Raw genomic sequence first — 24,557 nt, 5'->3', positions numbered from 1 at the left:
AGAGGAGGAGAGGATGGAGGGGAGGGAGAGGAGGAAGAGGAGGGAGAGTAGGGAGAGGAGGGACGGCGCTCCTCCCCTCGCAGATTCAGATGCAAAGTTATTGTCAATTTCCCCCTTGTCCCTAACACTCTCTCTCTCTCTCTCTCTCTCTCTCTCTCTCTCTCTCTCTCTCTCTCTCTCTCTCTCTCTCTCTCTCTCTCTCTCTCTCTCTCTCATTTCAGCTCCTCTCTTTCTCATTAGACTTACCCTTCCTCCACCTCCACCATCCCTCTGTCACACCCCCTCACCTCCTCCTCCTCCTCCTCCTCTTCATCTCCCCTCCCTTTAGAGGACTTGCAGCCTTGTAGACCATTTTGCAGCTCTGAAATGAAGCCAATGCTGAATCCTCCCGTGCTTTGCTGCGTCGGCTGTCACTATAGTAACCTAATTTAGTGGTTTTCCAGGACGGGCTATGAATCCGAACAGAATTCATTCTCACTCAGACCTGTAGAAATAAAAACACTGGGAAAAGCTATTTGACATAAAGCTCCTTATCTGCCTTCAAATGGAGCTGTGACCTTGCAAAATGCCACACAGACTTATTCTCCCCGTTTGTGCAAAAGTAGCCAAGCTCTCCGTCTCTTGCATGGAGGTCTGGACCCAAATCGGGATAATGAGACCTTTTGGAAAACCGTAAAGGAGCAACACAACTCCAGCGGTGAGTTTCTGAGAAATGTTGTGTCTTTTCTGTTTGATAAAAACAAGTTTTGCAAGCTTAGTTTTATAGCTGCAAGCTGTAATGATAGCTCATGGCTCCTCCACCCGCTCCTTTCCCTCGGACCTCCTGGGAGCTACAGGGACAGAGAGGTCAGAAGCTGCTAGATGAGAGGAAATTATGACGTTGAGTGTGTGGACACCCCTTGGAACTGATGAACGCAATCTTAAAACCATAACCCCACCCCCTGTTCCCCCATCTCACTCTCTCTCTGTCTCTCTGGTTCTTCCACCAAGATTTGTTGGTCCCAGAATGATTTAGTTCATTGTTGCCACCATTTTGATCTCATCAGAGTCTCTTAGTCCAGCTTTGGTTAGTGTCCACATGCTCCTTTCATACATTTTTGACAAAGCTGATACACAACTAGTGTCACCCATAGTCCGACGTGTGTGTTCACAGTGCAGCACACACACACACATACACACAATCAGTGGACGAAGCTCCCCCTTTGGCAGGAACCAGATCTGAACCAGTTTATGTGACTATGAAGTGTCTGCATCTGCCAAAACAAATGTATTTATACTTATATAACTTAATGACTTTATACTTTCCATTTTATTTTGTTACAATTAGTTTAAAGTTCAATCTGTTATCAAACCACCAGCATTCAAAACCCCGGGATTGGAACTAAACCTCACTCCCAAATTGATCTACACATAAATGTTGATTTTCTTTCATTACAACAAAATTGAGAAGGTCAAAAATGAAGGATAGGAACTTAAATCTCTTAAATAGAAGTTATTGCTTATGAAATATAAACAGATTTCAGTATTATTCTGCACTATAGAGATGTATAAACCAAACTCTGCACTTGATTCATGGACACAGTGAGTCACATTTCACAGAAGTGTCTCATTGGCATATGGCCGCTGACATAATGTCCAAACACAACAAAGCCGCTAACGATCCTTGATGCGGCAATAAAAGCTACAGCAGAATGAAGCCCCATCATGTGAGCCATTATAGGGGAGCAAATTGATGGCTAATTGTCATTGATAACCTGCATTAGCCTCTTCCTTCCATTGGCCGGCCTTTATTTGTCCCCTCAGGGCATCGTTTTCAGACCAAATCACTTCCAGCCCACCTCAGTGGATGAGCATTAGACAGACCAGAAGCACTTTTCAGAGAGGACATGGAGTGACGGCAGCAAAATGATGGCTTGTCACAGACGTCTGCCGCTCGGAACAGAGGGATGAGGAGGTTGCGGTGAAATGGCGGCGAAAGCATCAACTGAAAATACTCGCTGTCACTTTGGCAGAGTTTTCATAAAACTTCCAAAAAATGACTCGTTCTGCGCTTCCTGCCATAAATGCCTCCAAAATAAATCTGCCCTCCCCGAAGATGACGGCTAAAGTCTGGTTTCTCCTCAAATCTCTCGAGCGGTCGCCAGCTGATTCCTCTGTGACCTTCTGGCGGCTGTAAACACAACAAAATCTGAATTCTAGATGATTCTCTGCAGGGATGGATGCTGTACATACGCAGAGAACATGTAGTGAATTTACCACAAGCACATCTGTGATCCCTGCATCATTACTTTTACACAGAGATCAGGATTTAGTGTCCAACAGGATTCAGCAATCAGAGTAAAGAGAGAGAGTAAAACCAATAACCGTAAACGAAGCTCATTAAATGCTAAGTGTGCATATTTCACACTGGACCATGTAGTCTCCACCTTTAACCACGCAAAGACGTACGGACTTGAGTTGGTGTCATCAATGGATATGTAACCTTCTGCTGTGAATACCTCATCTTCATCACATTAACATCCAGTCATACGGTCCATCTGTATTCCAGTAATGGCTTTGTTTTGTTCAGGTGACGTTTCTCTGCAGCTTGTTTTCACTGTATTGTTTTCAGATTTGTGGGTCGTGTCGTTTTACGATGTAAACAAACCGCTGTGGCCTTGTGTGTGATTGGGAATACACACACACACACACACACACACACACACACACACACACACACACACACACACACACACACACACACACACACACACACACACACACACTTGTAAGCCTGAGCCTGGGATTGTGAGACAACTAGGCATAAATAGTGAGTTTCTGACTTAAACAAGATTGCAGCTGGGAGAACCGTCCACTCTGCGATGTTAATGGGCGTAGATCCTTATATCACACTCACTCCAGAGTGTGGTGTTGTGTTGTGTTGTGTGGTTGCGTTGACGCTGTCTTTGTCATGCTTGAAAGTTGACTCACAGCTTTGAATTGTCATTTCAACGCATCACGCGTTCCTCTTTAAAAAGCAGAGATGTTTCCATCGATGAGTAAAGCAGAGAGAAGCCTTTTCACCTTGAAATGTGCTGCGTTTCTGTCTAATCTTCTTTCCTCCTTAAAAAATTACCTTTCTGAAGGGCGCTGGGGTTCAGCAAATCGATAGATCACTCAGGCTGCAAATGTATTATCTTACAAAGGAAGGGGGGGTGGGGAAGGAGGGGAAGAAAGGATGTGGGGAGGGCGGGAGATGTAGGGATGAAGGGAGGGTGGGGAAAGTGAAGGATGAGGGGCGAATATGGGGTGAGAGAGAGGGCTGGTAGGGGCGAGATGGAGCCAACAAGTGAATGATGAAAGTGTAAAGAGAAGGGAGAGGGGGGAGGAGAGGAAGGCAGGAGAGGGAAACACAAACAAGACCAGGGCTAAGAATTCCCACACAGCTGTTAGGGATGGCAGGGAGAGAGAGAGAGAGAGAGAGAGAGAGAGAGAGAGAGAGAGAGAGAGAGAGAGAGAGAGAGAGAGAGAGAGAGAGAGAGAGGAGACAGAAAGAGAGAGAGGCAGAGGAAAAGAGAGGGAGAGAGAGAGCGAGCGATGAGTCAGAGCTGGATCAAGTGTGATTCATCCTCCATAAAATCTGATAAAAATCCACTAAAACAAAATGCTGTAATGTGTAAAAAAAACAACAACACATGGATCCACTCGGACTTGCTGTAGCACCACTGCGTAAACTGAGTGAATACGGGCAAGTTGAGGTACTGTCCCTTTAAGGCTGCATCCATACAGGGTGCAGGGTTACAAGGAGGCCAGGGAATGTGTGTGTATGTGTGTGTGTGTGTGTGTGTGTGTGTGTGTGTGTGTGTGTGTGTGTGTGTGTGTGTGTGTGTGCGCCCTCTGACTTAATACTGATATCATTACCTTTGTCATTATATGTGAGTGTGCATGTATGTGTGTACACGTGCACACTAAGATGGGATGATTCACCTGCAGATGACATTGAGGTCAGACACTCACTCGCCCTCTCTCTCTGTCTCTCTCTCACACACACACAGGTACATAACACATACACACACACACATACACATCCTCACCGGTAGACAGATCAATATAGTCTCATTTCACACCTTGTGCAACCAAAGTTCCTCATTGCAGAGACAGCGAAACAGAAGGAGAAAACACACTGTTCATACACACACACTCACACAGAGAGAGAGAGAGAGAGAGCGAGAGAGAGATAGTGTGTGAGAGAGAGAGAGAGAGAGAGAGAGAATGAGGGGTGTATGGTTTTGTGTCAGAATTGAGGTATAAATGGAAAGCTGAAGTCCAATAAAGACGTTTCAGGGAGACAAAATGAAACTTGTGTGTGTGTGTGTGTGCCTGTCGTTTGGGGTGTGGAAGTGTTTCAGTTTAAAACAGCCTCTCCTCCTCTCCTCTCCTCTCCACTCCTTTTGGTTTTTCTCCTGGCATGCCAATGAATTGAGACAACAGCAAGCATATGCGTGTGTGTGTGTGTGTATGTGTGTGTGTGTGTTCGTGCAAATATAGAATATGTTAGTAAGAGACAAATGCTTACAATTTGTCCTTTCCTTTCCATTTGCCTGTGTGTGTGTGTGTGAGTGTGTGTGTGTATGTGTGTGTGTGTGTGCAATGCTCACCTTCCATTGGCTCCGCTCCACAGATTGCAGACTTCAGCGATCGATATAAGCGTGTGTCTGTGTGTGTGTGCCTGCAGGTGCGTAATGGAGCAGAATGTGGCGGCGGCTGTCAGTCACTCTCCCTCCGCCAGCAAACGGAATCGAAAACGGAGCTCCACAAACTCCACGTCTCTCTGCGTGCGCGTGTGTGTGTTCGATAAACGGGCGTCCGTGCGTGCCGGCGCTCCTCCGCTGGAACAATAGAAGCCATTAGAGCCACTTTGCTCGACAGCGGCGAGCGTTTGTCACCTCATTGTTCTGGGTAACAACTCCGAGACGACTCATTCATCCTTTATATCTTTGCGTTGCTTCAATAGCGTTCACGTGGTAACCCAAGTTTCTGTCCCGCGATGCTTTCAAAGCTTCTATTGCTGTTGTTTTTTTCCGCTCTGTCATTTCCTCAACGGCCTCTAGCACTTTGATGATGCCATTTGGAGTTATAGCTCGTTTGCTTCTACCTACATCTACGTTCCATCGACTCACTGGCTCTCCTGTGCATTCGTCAGCTCGTTCCGTTCATACTTTAGCAGCGTGTAACCCCAGTTAACAGAGGCCTCGTGAGAGTGAAGAGAAAACGGGATGTCAAGCAAAATATTTGTCCTTTTTTTGCGTTTGTCCTCGGATACATGGCTGCCTCGCTCACCCAGTCAGAGCCTGAAACGATTGTCTGGACCCCCGCCTGTGCACTTACAAGAAAAGCTCAGACAGAAGTGAGGTTTCATGTTTATGGATGTGATGGATCCTCTGTTTTAGGTTCTCGGAAACAAGAAAGCACGACAGCAGACGTCTTCTTCACCTTTGAAGAGAGTAGTAACGAGCGGTGACATCCTGAAGCTCTGCTGACGGCGTGCAGACAGCAGACAGCAGCAGCAGCAGCAGCAGGAATCAGCAGCTTAGTGTATAGAAAGGGCATACTGAGACAGGTGGCACAAAGACGAGGCTGGATTTACGGGATCGAGGCCCCCTGTGGCTCAGACAGGGGTTCAGGTTCACACTCAGGCAGAATGAGAGCGTCATGATTTGCCATGTGAGCGTTCTTTTGGCATCCACACTTTCTTCCTGTTTCCTTGCATAGTTTGTCGTCTCCTCTCCTTCTTCTATAACATTATTTGTCTGTAGTGTAACAAAACACGTACACGCTGCCACCTACTGGACTGGAGTAGCCTTCCTCAACTCCTAAATCCAACCCCATTTATGTTAGGCCTATATGGAGATGTGTGTTTGCTCACACAGCACAAACATCACCGTGTGTTTGTGGCTTACAAAGACAAATTGGCTCAAAGCTTCACTATTCTCTGTGGACTTGTTAAACGAGAAAATAACATTGATTGATTCCCCGCCTGTCATGCGATTGTTTACTTACGACCGTGCCTGGATTCATCCTATAGGATCTTTATTTAATATTATTCTTTCGGATACAGTCGGCAGCTGTTGATCGACTGTTAAAACGTGATGTAAGAAAGAATAGGTGAGTCTGTTTTTTTGATGGTAAATGTGCCGTGCACATAGGATAAATCGTCTCCGCTAGAAATCAATCTTACAAATCGTTCTCTTACAGTTTTTCCTCTCTATGAAGTTGAGGGGCTTCCTTTGGGCTTGCAGGGTTACGTGCTGGCCGAGCCAAGTGGGAGACCAAACTGTCCAAACCCCCCATGTGAGCACAATCATTTTGAAAAGTTGGACAATCTCAGTGCTGTTGCGTAAGAATCTTCATATTAATCAGTGAGGAAACATTGTAACATAAACTGCAGGATCTCTTGTTGTTGGTGGATTTCAGTGACACTAGGTTGGAGGCGATCCAGAGAGGAACCCATACAAGTTTGGTACTCGTTGGCCTGATGGTGGCGCTGTAATAACCGCTTTTGAATCAAAGGTCATAAAATTGTGGTCCAGTAATAAGCCGCCATCCTTTCCTCTCTCCCCCCTCCCCTTCTCCTCCTTTGCTGTTATGGTTCGGCATTTATTTTGCTCTGACCAGCGTGACCGCGAGCGTCCGCACGGCGCTGATGGGATATTTCCCCACGGCGGTCATTTAGATGCACAGAGGGGCCGGCAGGGGTGGAAAGTGGGCGGGGGGGGGGGGGGGCTCGATGCAAGGTGTGTGCTCGCTGGGCCAAACCTGTATAATGGATTGCATTGCTAATAAACAATGAAAGGGGCTTAGAGGAAATGTGTGTGTGTGTGTGTGTGTGTGTGTGTGTGTGTGTGTGTGTGTGTGTGTGTGTGTGTGTGTGTGGGAAGAGAATGCTAATAGTTCTGTCAGGACCTTGATGAGCCAAGCGTTTACTCAAGGAAACGCACACACACACACGCACATGCACATGTATGCACACACAGATGGCTGTTATGCCGGATGGTTTGGAACAGTTTGAATATTCTTTTTGTTGTTTGTTTTTTTTCATCCATTTTCATTGAATTCCCCTCTCTGCTCCCTCTTTGCATGAGTAATGACTGGTATGGAAATAGCCACTTATTCTAAATTACACAGGCATTTACCCAGCGCTCACAATAAATAAATAAATGTATTGCTTTCTATAATCACAGCCTGCGTGGGTAGAGAGAGAGATAGAGGGAGAGAGGGGAGAGAGAGAGAGAGAGAGGGAGAGAGAGAGAATTCCAATAACACAATGAGAATAGGAGATGATTACACAGAAAGCTCTTCAGTTGGAGGATATTAAAACGTATTCTGAACCTTCATTTATTCAGGTGAATGTGAGGATGTGAGAGTGTGAGTGTGGGTTTGTCCTCTTCTGCTCTGTATTCACTCAGCTCAGCTTCCGTGACTGGGAATTATTGTAGCGTACACAGCATGCAATAACAGGGGAGATTCGATGCCTTGCTTAAGGGCAAGTCCAGTAGTTTCTGTGGCAAATTTGATATTTTCCACCCACATTCCCAAAGACTCGGATCCTCAACTTTACATTTCCAAAAATCGCTTCCTCATCGTCAACACTTCCATTTCTTCTTAAATAAGCTTTTTAAATATAAATATAAAATGTCATAAATATTCCCAGTGTAAACAGCAGCTTATTGGGCTTCTGGCCAGCTGAGTGCTTTGAACGTTATCATATTGGCACCGGTGCCCAAAGAGACGAGCAAGGCCATAATAAGTCAGAGTGAAGACAAATAAAGTATTGCATCTACACTAAAGTAGATTTACATTCAGAGTTTGTCACCTTCTCTGCTTACTCATTGCCATATCATCGCCACGGCAACTCCTCCGGGAGACCTGGGGCGCTCTGCTGTGTGAAAATAGGAAGTGCTGTCATCAGCGCTTACTGGAGGACGAGAGAGCGAGAGGAAGAGAGAGAGAGAGAGAGAGAGAGGGGGCTGGAAGGAAAGGTGGGAGCGAGGAGGAGAAAGATAGCAGATTGGACACAGATAGAGAGGGGGGGCAGAGGGGAGGGAGGGGTGACGGATGGGATGAGATGCAGGTGGGGAGAGGGAAGGTGGAGTGATGGACTGAGGGAGGAAGAGACGGACAGGGCGAGTTAAAATGTTGAATTATAGAGACGGAGAGAGAGAGAAAGAAGAGGCGGCAGAATGAGCACCCGGGGCGAAGAGTTGAGATAATGAACGACTCTCACTCTCTCTGACACACACACACACACACACACAGGGTGAGCTAAGACAGTGACATCAGTGTAAAGTCAGCGATGACTAAGTGCTGTAGGATGGAGCTGCTGAGCGTTCTTTGGCGAGAGAGCGTCACTGTGTGATGTCAGCAGGACATGAGCTTTTTGAGTTCAGTTCCACATAGATAAAATATATCGTTGTCATGGATATGGTCCTATAGTAACTTCCTGTTGTCTTTTCGCCTCAGTTCTCGGCTCTGTTTGGGAATCTAGATGATACATTTGTGCAAAAATGCTGTTGTCCTTTTGTGTGTGCGTGTTTGTGTGTGTGTATGTGCATGTGTGCATGTGTGTGTGTCCGTGTCCAGTCTTGTGTTTGCTCAGAACGGAGCAACAGACAGTGGACTGTGTTTAAGTGAATGCTCCAATATAGTTGCCATGTTTATTTGGTTGCTGAGGTTCTCGGCCACCCAACGCAGTGCATGCCAGTGTGTGTACGCGTGTGTGTGTGTCAGCATTTTAATGCACACGTGGCTAAAAATATGTCTGTTTACTCAGCCTATTTGCCAAGCCTCTTTAGTAAATATAGCAGATACAGTGGCAGCATACAGCAGATGTACACACACACACACACACACACACACACACAAACACACACTACCTGCTCCTATCCCTTGGTGTTTACCACAGGATGCTATTTGCAGAATTAATTCCAATGGCCTTCATGTAGGTCTGTCTATTAGCTGGGTGGCCCTCATACACATGCACACTAAATGATGCACACACCCACACACACCCACACACTGACATACACACACTCTCTCTATCTCTGTCTTCTTCTCTTTTTTATTCTCAAAGTTTCTGGCTCTAACTCAGGGCCTTCATTACAATTACAGCTTCTGTCCGAGATCAATAAGCTGCAGTCTGAGGGCGCACACACACACACACACACACACACACATACATTTTCCATTTTAGAACAAACAACAGGATGGATCCTCTGTTCACATTGATATTTTGAAGGCGGCCCTGAGTCAAAGAGAGAGAAAGCCAGAGAGAGAGACAGAGAGTTAGAGGTGGATCTCTCTCTGTCTCTCTCGCTCTCTCTCTCCCTCTCTTTTCCTCTGCCTCTCTCTCTTTCTGTCTCCTCGCTCTCTCTCTCTCTCTCTCTCTCTCTCTTTTTCTCTCTCTCTCTCTCTCTCTCCCTCCCCCTCAGCTCAATAGAACATACCGTCTTCCCTCACCAGGATCCAAACCCCTCTGGTGTGGAATCCGCTCCTCTTCCCTCCATGACGTATCGATCACGCAGACACATGTCTTTCTGTCCTTGATGAAGTCGCAGGCATCCGCCCTCATATTCTTCACGTTTTCCACTCTGGAGGCGTCGCCGTTCACGTCACAGACGGTGGGGCACCCTGGAGCGCTGAGCGTGGTGCTCCTCCCAGGAGCCTTTGTTTGGGTTGAATATCAGGGTTTTGCCATTTAGCTGTCTTGTTTTTCTCCTCCAGAGGAAGAAGATGTGTGATTCCATGGCAACAGAATATTCCTCTTTATGGGCAGAAACGTGGATAACGGACTCTTAGGGAACGGAGCTGTTTAACTCGAGAGGAATGTAAAGATACTCTGTTAAAGTAATAGCACCAGAGCTAAATGATAATGGAGGTTTATTGGTTATTAATTAAACAACACAGATTTCACAATACAGCTGTTTCCTTTGTAAACGCTCCCATGCTGCCGTTAGCTTAACAAGCTCTCACTGGTGAGATTTCTTTAATGAAAACAGTAATTTTGATGATAGTTAAGTGTCGTATTCACGTAATCTCTGCAAACCGCGCTGAGGTTCGGGTTTAGTTCAGGGGTCTAATCTGATTTCTTCATATGATTAAGCTTATTTTAAAGTTCATGTGTCTGAAGCAAACCATTCTCACCCTCAGCCCAAACTTGCCCACAGAGTTACAACAACAACTCCAATTGAATTATTCACAGAATATGAATTATGAGGACATCATAAAAAATCCATTACTTTATTTATATTCCGACAAAAACAGTGGAAATAGCTAAGTTAGCTTGCATGCTATTTTTTAGCTCGCATTGATGCTAGTTAGCTGTAGCTAAACTGAATGAATGAAGTGATGAGAACAACAACGGCACACAAAATGTTACTGACAGTGTTCAGCAATTTATGTACCAGAGGAGCTGATGAGGTGTGTGTGTGTGCTTGCGTGTGTGTGTGTGTGTGTGTGTGTGTGTGTGTGTGCATGTGTGGGTGTGTGTGTGTGTGACATCCACCGCAGGCAAGGCCTCAGCTCTGGTTCTGATTAACTCCCTGTAAAAACACCTCTGTTCAGAACATCACAGTCCGTACATCACACACACACACACACACACACACACACACACACACACACACACACACACACACACACACACACACACACACACACACACTCTCTCTCTCTCTCCTACACACACACACACTTACACCCGACACACACTTCAACACATGCTGCGTAGCTCCTGGAGGCTCCCTGTTCACAAAGGGGAGTCTACACCCATCACTCAGAGCCTTATAGGCTCTAAGAATGCACACACACACACACACACACACACACACACACACACACACACACACACACACACGCACACACACACTCACACACTCACACAGACACAAAGTGCTCTGTTTTCTTAGCTTTGATACACTTATAGAGTTCAGAGGTGAGAGGGCTGGAGGTAACACCGTGTTTTTCCAGAGCTTTCTAACCACCTTAATCTGCTTCTACACACACAAGGAGGTCCAGATGGCTGGGTGGGGACAAAAACACACACATACACATACTTATACACGCACACACAGTCAAGCTCAAATGCAAAAACACACGATAAACACTCATACCTGCAGAATCACAGATCTGCAGCGTGATTCATGGATGAGCCCCAGCAGGGTGTCGGGTTGCTCCCCGGGAGGTTTGAGATCAGGCTTGGTCGGGGCTTGGTGTTATTAAATTGTCGTTATAAAAATGGAATTCTGTGCCCTTCAAGTCAAAAGGAGAAAAGGGCAAACGCAACGTGATAAGAAGCAAATCTGTGGAAAGGAAAATACACCATCAGGTCAAGTTTAGGTCTCAGATTTGATCCAAAAAGTCCCAGAACGCCTGCAGCTGCAAGCTTCATAACATTAATTAGCATGTAACAACTGAGCAACGAGCACCTGAACGCCACATCTGAACCTGTGCGCACACATATTCTCCCTTATTAACATAGAACTTACTGCACTAGCATACTGAAGATTTGATTGATTGATCAGATTCCATCAGTAGGAGGCGCTACAGAGACTCTATGTATTCCTATCCAGGCGTAATGAGGACGTCAGCAAATTCTACTCAAAAAGTGCCTCTAAAAGTTACGTAGCAAAGCTTTAAAGAGTCCGTGTTGCAGAAATACAGCGTTAATGCAGTGCGTTATACACATGTCATGGATGATGAGTGTGTATAATGGCAAGTCATGGATCACCACTGTGTATAATGGGATACACAAGTCCAGTGTGTGGGCGATTTACCATAGCTACTGCTGTGAAAGTACCACAGGCTTGTAACCGAGCAGGACGCTGGATCGTACCACTGCAGTACAGCTGTAACATTCATGATACGTCTGCAGCCTGAACGCAGCCAGCTGAGCTCAGTCACATGTGATCAATGGCTGAATTTATCACCCCCAGCTAAGCCTGACGTCCTCGCTCGTGCACATGTGTGGTTTTTTATCCGTGTGTGTGTGTCTGCGTGTGCTTTTACAGGTTCACCCCTGGAGACACAATTGACGTTGTCTTTAGCAAGCAATTATAGTCAGAACGACTGTGATAAAGGTCACAGCTGTCCACCTATCAACACTCTGCACCAAATGCCAACTGTGCGTGTTGGTGTGTGTGTGTGTGTGTGTGAGCGTGCCAGCAGCTACCCTGTCAGGCTCAGCTCTGTCATTCCAGCAATCCTACATGATTGATGAGAGAATGATGTTGCTAAGCATAGCGGAGGTTTTATTTTGGCTAATGAGGAAGTGTTGTTATTGTACAGGGACGTGACATTAAAAGATCTACAGATCTACGCGGTTAAAACTAAATCAAGAGTCAAGAGTCGGTTATTGATCAGGCGCCGTGAATCCATATTTCCTGTTAAAAATGCAGTCATGGTCACAGTTCACCCATAAACAGCTGATTGAGTAATTGATTACTCTATGGATTCTATACAATCATTGATGAGGAGTAAGTGCTTTAATTATTCTTATCAGTTCCATAGAAGCATGTGGAATATGGAACAATACAACAGTGAGGGCTGTTTGGTTATAAACTCGTTGGATTTGATGTTTGTGCTATCTTACTTTAATATATTTTACTTTTAAAACACAGAGAATTAACGTTTTTGAACCAATTTTGTCTCATTTTGAGGCTGTGATGTTGGCGTGTGCGTTTCCTTGGTGACGCATTGCCTCGGGGTAGGACGTTTGTGTCAGAATCTAGTCAGTCAGTCGTCTCTTTGAGCTGCTCCGGGTTGATGTGCCGGCGCCCTCTGTGGACAGGATAGACAGGACGCCTTCAGAGGGTCACTGTTTTAGTTTGAACATGATGAAATTGGAAGCACCTTGAGATATTTACTTTTTGTTCTCTGGAAAGTTTCTATTGTGAACGTCTCTCTAAACTATGTGCGGATCATTAAAAGAGATCTCGGGATTTAAAGGGACGATTCGTTTATGATCCTGAAGTTAGGCTCTAAAGAAAGACGTGTGTTTGTGTTTTATATCTGTCTTTTTCGCACACTCCCCGCCTGCTATATTAGGCACTCTTTCCTGTTTATGTGCATTCCTCCAGATGGTGTGTTGCATCGCCGTGACTCAGTATAAAGCACGCAGGCAGCCAAAGGTGTGATTTTACAGACTTTCGGCGACGGCTCGTTTGGTTCCAGACACACTGGTTTCAGTGCTTTTTCTTACAAACAGGTGACCTCCAGCTATAATACAACAACTGTGTCCAGATGGCTGCGCCCAAATGATTTTGTTCTCAAATAATGTCACGATTCACACGTCTAAATGGCGGAGCAAAGAGACAGTAGCCTCGGCGCGCTGCGGTAAATCTGCGACGGCGTAGTTTCTCTGATTCTTCACAGCTTCACAGGGAAACGTTCTGTGATGGTATACGCAGATGATACACATCTATTTGTAAGAGTAAAATTAAAACCCTTTAGCGTTCCTAGTGAGTAAAACAATATTACCAAAGGGAACAAACCTTGACAAATTTACTCCTGGACAAACTTGTTTATCCGACTAAACATCACACTTACGTCGGCACTTTGTTTGATGTGAAAATCACTCCCACTTACAAGATGAATTATGGCGTCCCACCACTGCAGCGCAATATAATAATGATTTCTAATTGTATGTGTGTGTTATTTAGTGGGAACAGGTGTCATTTCTGGGTTGAAGGATGTCTCAATTGGAATAAAAGTCTTTCCTGCACACAGTTTCCTGCAGGGACGGTCTCGTGAAGAGATAGACGATGTCGTACATCATCAGATTGTGCAGTGCGTTTGATCGGTTCAGGGCTGTAAACTCGACTCTTGCTATAAATTAGAGAGCTCATCTATTACCCAGGATAACGCTCGTCTTTATTCTCTCTGTAGACACATTTATAACGGATTATTCTCATTTCTGACAGCTCGCTGGCAGGGGGAAGGTGGTCGTTTTGTTTTTGTGATGGAGAGACAGAGAGAGAGACAAAGAGAGACAGAGAGAGAGACAATAAATGTGTGTGTAGTAACTTTTTCCTCCCCAAAGAGGTGTTTCCACCCAAGTCTATTGGCAGGTTGGTTTGTTTGTTCAGGAGCAATTCTGATCAAATATTGACAAAACTGATTTCGATGAAACTTGCTGGAAGCTTGAGGGAGGGCACAGAGAACGATCCATGAAGTCCTGCTGCAGGCCCGGCCCACTGCATCCAGGCAGGAATGTTATTTTCCCAATACATGTGACAAATTTGTCAAAGTTGATTCATCAATCACAACCTATAAAGTCAGGCATATCTATTACACAACCATACTATTACCTATTAATACTATCAAAATAAAGCAGTTAGCGCCCATTGTTTTCATAATATCACCATTATGTAGCAGCTCCATATTGTCCCGTGTGTGTGCCTGGGTTTCTTACCTTGCTTACCCTTCTCTATGCTTCCTCAGTTTAGTTGGAGGTTTGCACTCTAGTTAGTGGACGTTTTTACCCGTGGTGAGTGCAGATCAGGTGTGGCCCAGGGACTCGTCATGCAGGTTTTACTGCGGGTCATAAAGTTGATATTTCCATCACAGAATTGTCTCTCCAGCCGCTTATCTAAGCGCTGTGACGTGTCCCACAGTGAGAGGGAAGACAGAAGGAGAGAAAGAGCACCTGTGTGCTTTTCTTTAGGAGAAGGATGCCTTCTGTCAGCCCGCCCGCTCTCCACTGCTCGCCTGCTGTATTTCCCTCCTGGCTTTCCAATTTAAATGCAAATGTTCCCAAATCGGACTCCACAAAGACGCAGAGGCAAAATCATTTGACACAGCTATGAATTATATATTTTAATTAAGCAAGCGAGAGAATCAGGCCTATTCAGCCATTTCCTCTTCAATAAGAAATGAATAAATAAATAAATAAATAAGTGGGGAATAAACGAGTGGGTCAGGAGATGGATGGATGAAGGGAGGAGTGTGTGTGTGGAGTGTGTGTGATTGCGGCACTAAGCGCCGTTGGGCTGTCATTATGTGAGCGATCTGAAGCTGTCAGATTTCTAAACTGTATTGTTTCCTGATCGACAGGCTAAATACCTCATGGTTGCATGCATACACACACACACACACGCTGGAACATACACACGTCCTGAACGCACGCGCACACGCACACGCAAACACACACACGTGCACAGTCTGGATTTTGACGGGCAAACCATCACTTAGAAAATGAAGAGCAGAGATGGGGATTGTGAGGCTCTGACAAGGGATGCAATTTTAATTTCACCCCCTGTCACTCTCCCCAATATCTGCCCTGATGAAATACATATGAGCTGCCAATCACTCACACACACATAGCCATGCACACGCACACGCACGCAAATCCACAATGTATCTCTCAATCACATGCATACGTGCAAACACACACTTTCACTTATTGTTCACTAACTTTCAAAGTCACAGGTCGACACACACACACACACAGACACACACACACGCACACGCACACACACACACACACACACACACACTGTTTAATTTGCTGAAAAGAACAGCAACACACACACACTTCCTCACAATCCTCCATTGTCTCCTTTTCCACACTGACACTTTCTCTTTCAGGATTCCGACACACACACACACACACACGCACACACACACACTGGGACTGAAACAGAATACACTGAGATCATAATTGTAGCATTTTGATAGAAAGAATAAAGAAATCACTCTTTACACTGCTAAATGGAAATATACATTCATTTATCTGACACGGGGGAAAGTCATGTTTACATTTCTCTGACCCGTCTGCATACAGATGTCTGCACTGAGGAGAGTGAGTGAGAGGACAGTGACGCAACGCAGCGCTGTCACTCGGTGCAATGTGATGTAAATCGCAAGTGACCATTTAGTGTTTGTTCCTACAGTAAAGAGGCAGTATAGTCATGTCCTGGTGCTCCATAATGCTCTAAAGTCCTCTAAACTTATTCAATTACAAACTGAGTGATTTTCTGATTGAGTCTGCTGTGGCTTGAATGAGCTACAGGTGTCTGCTATCGCGCCCGAACAGGTGCAGTAAACCTGCACACCCACACGGCTCTGACGGAGCAAATCAGTCAAAGATTCATAATAAAAGTGTGTGTGTGTGTGTGTGTGTGTGTGTGTGTGTGTGTGTGTGTGTGTGTGACCAAATTTTCACTCTCGTCAATCCAAGGACACCCACACACAACACACACACACGCACACACACTCATCCCAAAGAGGCATTTTTCAGCAGCAGTATGCGACAGGCTGTAACGGTGCGTGTAATTACTCTTTAAAAAAAAAAACCCATCCAACATCTCACTGTTAGTTTTATTCTGAAGCGCTGGAAGGAAAGAAAAGAATAGAAGAATAAAAACTCGGGGGAATCGGTGTGTGTGTGCTGCTTCAGACTCAGAAGCAGAGATCTCACTCTGAGTTTGGGTTTCTGGCTGCACGTTGAGTCGATCCTGTGTGTTTACCAGCAATGTCTGATTGTCACTTAAAGCTATTGTTAATTTTCTTTTGTTGCTTTTGCAAACTCAATTAGTTTAACTTTTGATGAAAACTTTTTTGGATCTATAATATCTGCTTTATTTAATTAGGTTTAATAAGGTTTTCATTATTTTTTGTCATGTAAGAACCTCTTTGTTTTCTTGAGTGTCACTCAGCTGTGAGTTCCTTAAAGCAGCATAATGAAGAGCGACAATATACGCAGCCACACATTTACTTTTACATTTATTCATTTAGCAGGACTTTATATTTATGTATTTACCCTGAAGTTTTTACAGAGATTTTTCAAAAAAGAATTCACCCCCAAAATGAAGAGAAAAGAGAATAAAGTCGCAAGGAGTGAGTGGAAGAGGGAATATAAGTGGGGCTAAACAGTGATAATGGAGAGGACAGTGGCTTGTAACAGCAGGAGTCTGGAATCAAAAGAACACGAGTCTTCACTTCCCTCTCTTTAACTCTATTTAGAGTGCTCACTCTGTTCCCTACACACACACACACACACCTTGCTCAGAGCAGCATGCAGACCCTTAGCCTCAGAGAGAGAGAGAGTCTGCTCTCTGTTCTCGAGGAGAGGCGAGTCGGCAAGAACCGGGCGAGGAGCAAACAGCCAGACCTAACGAGAAGAAGAGGGGGAAGGAGAGGAAGGAGAGAGGAGGGACCAGCAGTCGTTAAAGTGAAGGACTGAGGAAGTGGACAGCAGTTAGATTGGACAGTTGGGATACGTCTTCAGGGGAGGATCTGGGTCCAAGCCCCATGTGGTCCCAGCACTCGTGACCTCGGACAGGATGTAGATCCTCTACGAGCAGTGGGGGTGAAGATCTGCTGCTTCTCTAAAGGGACGGTGTTAGATTGTGACAGTGTGGTAGCTCAATTATGAGGGCCAGCAGTCTGTCTGAGGTGCAATGCATGCTGGGATACGCTGCAGCCCTGTGGACCAGAAATGTGGAGAAAAATTATGAAAGTCCAAATCATCAAAGTGTTGAAAAGTATCGATGCAGAAACTCTGAAATGAGACCAATATTCATTCTACTGTATAATATATTTTTCTGTTACAATTGCCTGATCAACTCTTCCCAAAGAACAAAATCAAAGTTTGAAATTGCATCATTGTGACATCTCTAATCTAAAATGTCTCAGCTTTAGTGCTTAAATGCTCCATGATGTAATGATGATGATGATGATGATGATTGATGAAGATGGCAACGGGGTCGTCCTCTCAGCTTTGTTGTTACAAACGTAGAGTGTGTGTTTATTTGTGGTGTGCTATACCTTTAAGAGCTGCCGGTCATGGCCCATCCCAGAGAGGATGGACCCATTAGGCTGATGAACAGAGAGAGAGAGGGAGAGTCAGACACACACATACACACACAGAGAGAGAGAGAGGATAGCAAAAGTGAAGCAAGTAAAGAAAGGAATGCTATTTAGAAAATGGGATCTTGACGTTGAAGTATGAATGTGTGTGTGAGGCTCCATCAGAGATCCTAACAGTGAAGGAGGCAGACAGTGAGGGAGGAGAGGAAGCAGCTCTCTCTCTTTCTCTCTCTCTCTCTCTCTCTCCATCTCTTACATACTGCTGTAGGCGTGTGTGTCTGTGAGTCAGTCAAGAGGACGGACCAGCATACTGCCATAAAGCGCGCACACACACACACACACAGGCACGTGCGTGCACACACACATGCTGATGACTTTACCTCTCTGTGTGTGTGTCTACAGATGGCAAACCTTGTGACATCGTTGTGCTGTGTAGTTCTGGCCGCCGTGGTTGTAGCCTACGCTCAGAGACGCAGTCAGCTGGGTGAGTATGCATTTCCTCCTCCTCCCTTCTCCTCCCAACTTTACTCTTCCTCCACTTCCATGGTTTCTTGGCAGTGGTGTCGACTCTCCTCTTCCTTCATGAGTACAATGGCCTCTGCTGTTGTTATGTGCTGTCAGAGTGGATGTATATGCAGCATCAAAGTGTGCTTTCTTGTGCTTATACACTCGATTGTTACGCCGTCTGGTCTGTTTAAGAGTCGCCGAGGTCGTTTCTTCCATTCTTGCTGTCGTGTTGTTTGCGGCTTTGTGGCGTTTGAATGAGATTTACTGGGTGTTTGCTGTTATTCTGCTGTGCTGCTGCTGGTTGGCCAATTTGAGCTCAGTGCTTATTTGCTCTGAGGCCACGATTACTGAGCTCAATGGGACTTATACAGTGTAAAGTATAAAGTATAGAGTACAGAGTGTGTGAGGATGGAGACTGAGTTTGGAATTTAACTGAAAGTAGAGATGCAGGTGACAGATTCAGTTGCTCACACACACGTCAGTCAGCTTCTCTGTATTCAGACGTACCTGAGGATGCGTGTGTGTGATTGTATTTTTTTCCTGTTGTCCAGGCTTAGGGAAGATTTAGTCTTGAACTCTTGATCTCCCAAACGTTTGATTCCAGGCTCCAGTTCCAGAGTTTGTTGCATTTACACATCAAATGGAGTTTATTGGTTCATTTGTAGTTCAGCATGTTTCTGCCAGAGGAACTGACCTCTATGACATCACAGGGATGACTTCCTGTTATGGTTAAAGACTAAAGCCTCCCCAAGACGAAAAAGGAGGCTGCATTTTATTTTAAATTAGCCAAATAGGAACAGGAAGTAACCCTTGTGTTGTCACAGCGCCCCCTACAGCCATTAAAGCCTTTATACAGCTGCTTTCATATGATGACCTCACCTACAGTATGACCTCACAGACTCCTCTTCTGAGAATTCACACGGAACACACATAGTCATGCATGACAATAAATTATGTGTGTGTGTGTGTGTGTGTGTTATCTGTCTTTATGTAAAGAGCAGACTTATTAGCCAATGGGGTTTTGCTATTTTAATCACCTGACGTGGAGAAAGATTCCTGGAAAGTCAGCGAGTCCCTAGTGACGCACATCGCTATGTCACGAGGGACACACACACAGGCTGACACATGCATTTCTACTGAGCACAGAAATGGGTTATAGGGAACAGGAATGCATTGTCTTTGGTAAAAGCAGCAGAGACATGGAAAGAAAAACAAGGAGGAGAAGCGAAAGAATGAGAAAACAGGAGAAAGGGAGGAATAGAAAATGAGGTTTGAGACTGAGGAAGGAAGGACCAAGAGAAATGATGAAGAGCAGGGAAATCATCCACATGTCTGTGCTGTTTGGAGTCAGAATCCGATGTGTTTGTGTTTGTGAGTACAGATCTGCATGCAGGTGTGGAACACAATGGCTCTTATTGTTGTGTTAAAGCAGCTTCCCGATGCAAATACACACATTTAGTACACAAACACCAATACTGCTGATCATCCTGACTCATGCTGCTGTGGTCCTAAAGAGTGCAATCATAAGAAAATATAGATGTTTAATGTTAAAGTTAATCAATCTGATTCTAAACTAAAATGTGCAAAACCCATAAAACATCACTTTGTTGTATTAGAAAACACAGAAATACAACAAGAACAGGTGCAGAGAGAGAGAGAGAGGTGAAAACATGATGATGTGATGCAGTATGAATGACAACAGGATCAAATATGAAAGAAAATAATGTGTAACTGTATCTATCAGTGAGAGAGAGGGGGAGAGAGAGAGGGAGAGGGAGAGGGAGAGAGAGGTCGGAAGATGAGACGTAAGGGAATACTGGCGTTAGACGGAGGGAAGAATGAATGAGATGAATAGAAGAAAGAGAGCTGTCAGTTCTGTCTCTGAGGCGTGTGTATGTGTGCATGTGTGTGTGAGTGCGTGTGTGGGCATGCGTGCGTGTGTAAGTGTGCATTGTGTGTGTGAGAGTGAGTGGTTGCACTGTAGCGTAGCTGTCCCTGCTGTCTGTCTTTCGGTTTACATCATATCAAACGCTACTTGTACTTGCACACACGCACACGCACACACATACACACACATACATACAGTCGACCAGTATAAAAAAGAACACACTCTTAAATCCACACACACACAGACTGTTCTTGACACAAGTGTATGTTGGCCATATACTCTCTCCTTCAAATCACATATGGAAAGCCACACACAGTATTGATACAGGTAGACGTGGACACACACACACAAACAGCCACACACACACACACACACACACACACACACACATATCTGTCTGTCATACAAAGTGCCTTGTTTCCCCGACAAATTGCTAGCCAGCATGATTGACAGGATTCCCTTAGGTATGCCCCACTTCACAGAGATTGTGCAACACACACACTCAAACATACACACTTACAGTCGGTGACAAGGAAAACAAAGGGGATGAACTCCTGTTAGGTCTGACTTGATTTATACAAAATGCACTCACAGTACAGAGGTGGGCGTTTGTGTGTGTGTGTGTGTGTGTGTGTGTGTGTGTGTGTGTGTGTGTGTGTGTGTGTGTGTGTGTGTGTGTGTGTGTGTGTGTGTGTGTGTGTGTGTGTGTGTGAGAGAGAGAGAGAGAGACCTGGGGCGTATAGAAAATCCATTTGAGGTTTCATAATTAATGACAGCTGTGTGTTACTGAACAAAGATGATGTGAAACACTGGGTTGAAAAAGAAGTCCCTGCACTCTGAGTGATGGACAGAAATGACAAATGGATGAGAGAAAGAGAGAGAGAGAGAAGTCGGAAGATGAGACGAGAGAGGGACATTGTGAGAGGGAGAGAGGAGGAAAGGCACAGAGACAATATGGGGGTGGACACAGAGGCAGAAAGGGAATGAGAGGAGGAGGAGGAGGAGACAGATGGAGAGACAGGTATGGCAGGAACATGATGGAACATCAGGCAGAAATGGAGACAGAAGCTGTGGGCTAAATTTAAACTCCAGCCTCCATGAGAGGAAGCAAACATCAGAGGTGGTGATTTGGCCTCGAAGCTGCAGGTGTTCGTGTCCTCGTGTGTGTGGACTTGTCTTTTTAGTTTGTACTCCTTTAACACTTAATTTAGAATATGAGTGACACCTAGATCGCCGTGCACGGAATTCCTGAGCCACCCTGAAGTAGTCCTCATCAGGTAATGATGAGTTCAGTGTCCTCAGTATGGATTTATTGAGGCAAATGCAAATTTGAGTACCAGGAGCTGATCAATAAGGCTTGTAGCCACACCCTCCTTTCCACACACTGCGCCCTGATTGGTTCAAAACCACAGGAGGCGACGTAATCACTCCTCCTATGTGACTGGAAAGAACTCTTGCTTCTCTCCACCAAAATACATACACACACTTGACTGATTGATCAACTCTGTCAGCGTACAAGCGTTCATTGTTTTTCTCGACGGAATTTGCTTTGCCGTTTCTCCCAAAGCAGCCAAATACATTTTGTGTTGTTTTGCAGAATCGTTACAGGAAGTTTAGGCTGGAGGTTTATTGAAATGTTCCGTCTGTGTGACTCACTTTGACCCACATATATATACGACTTCAAAACAACAAAAGAGGAGAACAACAATCGATCCGAGTCAGAGTCGAGAGCTAAGTAAGGTCGGTTTGCGAAGCGGCGAAGGAGGGGATGAGATGCACGGACAGAGACAGGAGGTCGGCCGGGTGGGTGTAAGAGAGAGAGAGTATAAGGGAAGACATGAGGTGACGGATGAAGAGAGACGAGAGCGAGGGAGCGAGGGAGCGTGGGAGAGGAGGGGAGGGAGTCAGGGAAACGGAAGGATGCCAACAGTCAAGACGCTTAGTTCATGCTGGATAACGCTCACTCACACACACACACACACACACACACACACACACACACTAGTACAGGCAGACTTAAGAATGATATTGGGTCTTTTTGGGGGGTTTAACACCTAAGACATCTCACACAATTTTAACCCTAATTAATGTGTAAATTATCAAAATTGACAAAAAGATTTGCAAGTTTGAAATTATTTATTTCTCTTTTCTTTTCTTTTTCTTTGGGGGGGCTTTTAAAGAGTTATCAATTATTTATGAGACAAACTTCATAATTCTTCTCTCTCTAGTTGTTGATGGCAGAGAATAGATCAATAGATTTGTGACCCTTCCTATTAGATCATATTAGCGCTGAACATACCAGATCAATACTACTCGTCGTCATGGTCACAGATGAGCCACTGTGCTGCTTAGCTGTTTTGGAGCAGATGGTTAATCAGGATGACTTTTGGTCTGAAAGTCGCTGCATTACTCACCGGGCTCCATTTCTTGTGCTGATTGTGTTCCAGGGGTGATACGGCGGCTCAGGTTACAGTGAGTGACGCCCTCGTGCGTGGAGACTCTAAAGATTGATCACCTCCACGCCGACCATGTCTGGCCAAAGGAGACTTCCTTTCTCTATCTGTCTTAATATCTTATTATCTCTCACAGAGTCCATCTTCCCTCCCCCCCGATATCCTGTCCTCTCTCTCTCCCTCTCTCTCACTCCCCCTCTCTCTTTCTCTCTCTCTCTCTCTCCCTGTGTCTCTTCCTCTCTCTCACTCCCTCTTTCTCTCTCCCTGTTCCTTCCTCTTAATCATTTTAATTCCCAAATATGCTTAATTCATATAACAGGAAGTCCAAGGCCCGACTCAATGCCATTAATGGATGTCCTATACCGTAAATACCAAGCACGAGAGCCGCATACCAATGGGCGAGTCGATAGAAAGCGGACCGAGATAACGTTAAGAATTAGAGGAATAAATGCATGAAAAAAGAGGAATGTTTTAATTTGGTATTTTATTATATGGCAGCAACAAAGCAACAAGATCTAACTCCCCTCCCCCAACTTTCCATCTTTACGTCGCTTGATTGAGTGGTTGTGGTAGTAACCTGTGTGTGTGTGTGTGTGTGTGTATATGTGTGTGTGTGTGTGTGTGGTGACATCATGCTGTTGACTGAGAGAGAGCATGTTATTTATGAGAGTCCATATCCTGATTGGGAGACGAACGTTTCCACTCATAATCATTCCCTTCACCTCAGCCTGCTTCTCTCTCTCTCTCTCTCTCTCTCTCTCTCTCTCTCTCTCTCTCTCTCTCTCTCTCTCCCCCCCCCCTCCCCCCCCCCTCCCTCTCCATCCATCCTGCCCCCCTCGTATCTCTTCTTCTTCTCCTTCTCTTCCTTCTGCCAATCTGCCATCCATCCGCCATGTGGTCAGCAAATTTATTGCCCATGACATCACTGGCTGCTGATGCTGCACCGCCGTCACCGGGCTGCCATGTTTGGCGTGCGATTTCCTCGCCGCCCTTCAGCGAGCTTCGTTACTTCAAACCAGTTCCATCTAATCGCTATTGACAGAGGAGTGAGAGCGGAAACAGAGAGAGGCAGAGAAATGAAACATGCTGGTTTCACTCTCTAACATGTTGCTGTGCACACTGAGCTACGCCACAGCCTTATTTATCCCCACCCATGGGATTAGATCATGTTCTGAAAGACTGACGTGTTCAAATTCTATAAATTATTTGCAGTTTTTTCATCATGGCCCTCATGCGTGACAGCCACAGATAAGTAAATCTAATTCCTACTTGATATATATATTGATATATTCTGGAGTAAATGGAGGCAAATGTAATGATCTGACAGTCTCATCTCACACATTTCATATGGATATGGATGCTGTCATTTTTGCTGAGTCAGTTGAGCAAGGCATCAGCACTGCCAGGGTCAAGAGTTTGATTCTGAAGTTATAAATGGAAATTTAAGGTTACATTTCTTTTACATATCAGAACCCGGTAAATGTGATTACTGATTAGTATTTTGAAGACGTATTCGTACTTAAATCTCACAGTTTTCCTGTTGCAGTGTGAAAAGCTGAAGTCCTTGAAATATCAAATCCTTTGCAATCCTCATTTAAGTATGAAAGACCGGCGTAAACAGCCCTTATGGCTTCTTCACAGGGTTTAACTCAGAAACGTGCTGTCAATGCGTAAGTGTGAGTTTGAGGATGGAGCTTTGAGGCGTGCGTGCGTGTGTGCGTCTGTGTGTGCATGTGTGTGTGTGGCGTGTCATTAGCCTGATTACCACGCAGCGTAATCAGCGGCGTCTGTTTGCTTTTCGGTTTAAATCTAAGATGGATCTGAAACACAGGACTGACCGGACGGATGGATCGCAGTCGGGCTGA

The 24,557-nt window shown here is 45.1% G+C and overlaps 1 protein-coding gene across 1 annotated transcript in view; it reads left to right on the top strand.

Moving 5' to 3' along the window:
- The first annotated feature begins 18,180 nt into the window (after nt 1-18,180).
- Nucleotides 18,181-24,557, top strand: part of cntfr (ciliary neurotrophic factor receptor) — a 103,440-nt gene continuing 97,063 nt past the window's right edge. The window contains exon 1 of the mRNA XM_076136970.1: nt 18,181-18,328. Within this exon, the coding sequence (XP_075993085.1) occupies nt 18,247-18,328 (82 nt within the window). The 5' untranslated portion in view covers nt 18,181-18,246. The remainder of the gene's footprint in view (nt 18,329-24,557) is intronic.

The sequence above is a fragment of the Genypterus blacodes genome, unplaced genomic scaffold (assembly GCF_046128005.1).
Source record: "Genypterus blacodes isolate CSIRO-AG114 ecotype Tasmania unplaced genomic scaffold, CSIRO-AGI_Gbla_v1 ptg000290l_1, whole genome shotgun sequence".
In the NCBI taxonomy this organism is placed as follows: domain Eukaryota; kingdom Metazoa; phylum Chordata; class Actinopteri; order Ophidiiformes; family Ophidiidae; genus Genypterus; species Genypterus blacodes.
The sequence above is the reverse complement of the archived record's forward strand: the minus strand, read 5'-3'. Positions and strand labels throughout refer to the sequence as shown.